The sequence below is a fragment of the Opisthorchis viverrini genome (assembly GCF_000715545.1).
Source record: "Opisthorchis viverrini unplaced genomic scaffold opera_v5_1072, whole genome shotgun sequence".
Lineage (NCBI taxonomy): Eukaryota > Metazoa > Platyhelminthes > Trematoda > Opisthorchiida > Opisthorchiidae > Opisthorchis > Opisthorchis viverrini.
The window spans coordinates 1,847-6,324 of record NW_008752891.1 but is presented as its reverse complement, the minus strand read 5'-3'; the positions used below and the strand labels follow the sequence as shown (position 1 = coordinate 6,324).

At 46.8% G+C, this 4,478-nt stretch overlaps 1 protein-coding gene across 1 annotated transcript; it reads left to right on the top strand.

The window, feature by feature from the left end:
* Positions 1-972: 972 nt before the first annotated feature.
* T265_12143 (hypothetical protein) lies at positions 973-2,082 on the top strand (the record flags this gene model as incomplete). The annotated part of the gene is made up of 2 exons (XM_009179172.1): positions 973-1,592; positions 1,902-2,082. The coding sequence occupies 2 exons, from the start codon at positions 973-975 to the stop codon at positions 2,080-2,082; spliced, it is 801 nt and encodes a 266-aa protein (XP_009177436.1).
* Between the last annotated feature and the right edge of the window lie 2,396 nt (positions 2,083-4,478).

Genomic DNA, 4,478 nt, shown 5'->3' with positions numbered 1-4,478 from the left:
ACACACACACACACACACACGACAAACCGGTCTGTGTTGTGGACCCGGACAGCGGAAGGCGGAGAAGAATTGGTTTGCCCTCAACATTGCTTTGCTCTCGCCTGTGGAATCACATGAAAATCTCGGGTAGTAAGTACGAGGTGAGGTGCACCGGTTGTACTTTTGTTATGCAGGCTGGTTGTTTGTGCGGTTCACCTGTCATTTTACTGGATGAGCTGAGTTCTCGATTGGATTATGTAATGTGTACATTCGAGTGCTATCTGTCTATCTGTCAGGATAAGGCTTTGCGGCTGAGTGCAAACTTTGCTCGTCCCAAGATACGTGTTTCTCAAATGGCTACCTATGGCCAGAGCGTGGCCCTGAATGTCTGTCTCAGTCCATGAGACGTCACATTTCGTTTGTGTAATTAATTTAAATACTCTGATCCAGGGCCGTAATCCAAATGAGTGCCTCTACACTACACTAGCCCATATAAAAAGGAAATCGTAAAAACCATCAAAACATTCTTCACTGCATTCTTCCTCATACAAAGATGACTCAAATCTATGACTCAGTTATCAACAAGTCTGCTTGCCCTCAAGAAACAGACCAACTGTATGATAATGTTCATAGTTATCACGATTATTTCGACTAGTTCCGTTCATATTATACAAACAGGGCGAAGGTGACCCTGGGCGGTCCTTCTGTATGTTGACACTCACCAAACAAACTTGAGAAATTCTGCTACGAAAACTTGAAAAATCATTCCTATTGTCGTTGACCTACGATCAACTGTCACGGTTAGAGAACCGCCAGTCCACGCCCAACAATGCCCATTCCGGCTAGAAATAACTCAACGATTTCCAACATCCAACGGTTGATCACCTATGTGCAATGCCCAGCGATGCGCATGGATTGGCTGACGCCAACAGCCTATGAACATCTATTTTGTTCGTCATATATACACGGAGCAACCGTGATCATGTGCAATCCATGAGAGAACCGATGATTCTTCTGTACGTTGCTTTTCTGCAAGCAATCATGAGGGCTCGTTCACAGTGTCCGTCGTCCTACAATGAAGTTTCACCAGGCTTATGTGTTGTGCGGTTGGCATCCGCTAATTCGTTTTGCGCGGCTTGTGAAATGTGTGCGAAATACGGCGCTGCACGTGGACAGTTGGCATTCGTTCTTGGTCGCAACGCAAATCGAGTATTTCCCAATGACTCTGAGACTGGTCACACTTGGCTTGGGTTCAATAAATTCTTGACGGAACCGACACAGCTTGCAGTCGGATGGCGTGACGTCGATCCTCGGACACCGGGCTTCATGACGAATGGGCCAGAAATGCAACTTGTTGTTGAAAAACCACAGGCCAATAGCACCGTTGTGGTCATATACGGTGACGGCAAAATGTTTGACTGCCCATCTGACTGCTACGATCTAGGCTTGGCCGTCTACTGTGAATATGGTGGTGTGTTGCCCACCGGACCATTGCTGCAACAATACCGTTCCGAATTTCCCGTATCACTAACCGAAGTCATCAGCTCTCAAACACATGGTTACGGGTGTTTTGCAGAAGCGAACTCGACGTCGATAATAGATTGCGGGCGCAAGTGAGTAATTGACTGCGCGGTTACTATGAACACCAGAACCTATCCATCGCAGTCGGGTAGAATCTTGATGATTTAGTCATGTTGCAGCCTTGTGAGGTCAAACCAAATTTGGTCTAGCAGGTTTCAATTAATATGCTTTCTGTGACAGGGATAGGTTCTCTTCTTCTCAACCTAAACTCGCATCCCCAAAGTTGGTAAGGAAGCTGGTGAAACTTGGCCAACCAACCCAATGGATCTGTACGCAGTCACGTATTAGAACTCACCATTCATTTTGTCTAAACAAATCTCTTTGCATGTTTCAATTGACAGGTGTACGTTGAATGTGGCGTGTCGGTCCCTCTACTATGGCAACTCCAGCGGGCGTTGTGTTCACGCCACGTACGCGGATTCTCTCCTACCTGCGAATATTGCGTCAGGCGAACTGAACTGGAAGCGATTCGCCAAAGTCTCGTATCCACAAGTAGCAAATGAACTGTTCCCGTGGAATTAGTGGTAATCTTGTTTTAACCCAACCAAATGCACCGCACCATCGTCCGCACCTTTGATTATTTACTTAATTGCTTGAATGTTGGTCTCGTGCTCAGTTGATTCAGTGAGAAGTTTTCAAATCGCGCTATTGATTTTGCGCGATGTAGCCACGATAACTTTGAGCCTGCTGACTATTCTGTTTGACTCAGCATTGCTTGTCTATTTGTCTGCTGTCGACCATTCCCAACTGGGCATTTTCGCATGCACTCACCTAACCCTAGTTCACTGTTCCGCGACACATTTCTTCAGCGTATATTCACCCATCATATTCGCGATTCAATGTTGTCTGTCCCAAAAAGCTGTTACCTACGCTCCTGTTTGTGATAATCTCATATAGAATATGTGAAATCCGTCTCACCAACTGGAGATTATAAAATCCCTGATTTAGGGAAGGGTGTGGAGTGAGAACATTAGTGAGGTTTCGCATCCCATTGAGGTGCGAGCGTGATTGCCTTGATTCTGATAGAACTATTTGAACGAGAACGCTAGCAGTTGATAGCAGGCCGCTGAACCTAGTCATTTGCATTACAAATCCCCGATGATCTGATACGCACTGACTGAACATAGACAGCGATAAAACGAGAGGAAATTTCAAGTGCTGCTTGAGTCGGCCAAATAGGGTGGGAAATCCCGGGTCGGGCAGTCCGATGACCATCACCAAATCGATTTATAGTCGATAGTCCGCTTGGTGCTGATCAGTCAACAGATGATGGTGCGTCAATGATTCCGAGTCGCATTTGGGTGAGCATCTCTCAACGGAATTTCGGATTCAGCTTCGGGATAAGTAATTGGGAAACGGATTGCAACCGATCGTGCACAAGTGGTGGTGCATTGACTGTCTCATTCGATATCATGCCACCAACAGTTCCAGTCTGATGTGATTAATCCCCACGTACGTTACAACTCTTCGTATAGAAACACGCGTGTAAAGGCCGACAACGGAAGCAAGGACGAACAATGCTCAATGCTGTTCAAGGCGCGGTAAGCACTCGCACAGTCGAGACTCGCACATCAGGCACAAACTACCCGTCATACTGGGTTCGGTGTGAGATTAAATGGCAAAAATGTACACTCAATGCCATGTGCCACGCATAGAAGGTCATAAGTACGCAGAGCGCCCACTATGGCAAGCAAACAATAGTCACTGACTGCGAACTTAGGAAGTCCAAGTCCAATAACAGCCTTGCGGATTGAGGAAAGCGGATCCCTCGAAAGAGATGATCATCGGTTGGTGAACCAAAATGTCGATGTCACAACCGATGGCATGTATGGCTGAGATTATGGTGAGGGAATGTTCATCAGCACCATACTTCTGCTTCTTCTCATTACACACTGTCACTCCACGCCCATCCGAGACTATGCTGACGTCTATTACAGATGCACGGCGATCTCGAACAGCGATTAGGTCACGTTTGATGAACGGCGTCTAAACAGACATCTCAAAACGCAAGAATGATAAATAATGTTCCGGACCTCATAGGATTCTTACCGGCAGTAACTAAAAAGCGGGGTTTTGAGGGCCTTATGTTGCTTACACAGTCATTTCAAATAAAACATAGTTGGAACGCAATTCTACCCAGCACACCAACGAAAGCATCACAGATATCCTTGGAGTTTCCTGAGCAACATATGTATGACCCACATACAGTCTACCTTGGCTTGGACAACTCGACAACACAGCAGAACTTGTGCTTCTTCCTGTACGCACACTTGCGGTGGAAAGACCCGAGACAAAGGACTGGGGGAACGCGAGGCGTCGAATGTGCTACAGAGAATCGTCTGTGTGTCTAAGTTGAGAGCGAAGTGATACTGGTGTCGGAAGCTGAGTGCTAATTTCCTCGATTCTTGACCGTACGTTCGCGAGTCATCTCTTGCTAACGGACACGCGTCATGAAGACGCACTGGGGCTGCGTAGCAGTGTCAAAATATCAAGATGCATCATCCGCAGCATCAGATTTTGTGAGGGGTGGTACGTTCGATGAGGTGGGTGAAGCATATACGGTTGAATGGGACATTTGTCTGATGACCGACTCAAATGCCACATTCAGACTCGGTGAAATATCAGTTGGCCACAGGCATTACCTAAGCTTGGGCGTACGATGAGTGTCACACATCATGCACTCCAGTCACGTGGTCGAATCACTTCTGATTCAATGTGTCGTGTCGCTTGCGTGAAATTTCGACTTCCATTCTGGCCGGCGATCGTAATTCACGCTAAGAATTCGTTTTACGGTACCTGCAGTGGATCTAGAGTGGCGTGTCGAAAGACGCGCATCACCTAACATTGGTAATCGTGCGACCAAATGGAGTAACCTCTCATAAACCTGAGGTACATGGTGGTTTCCGAGTAAGGACTCA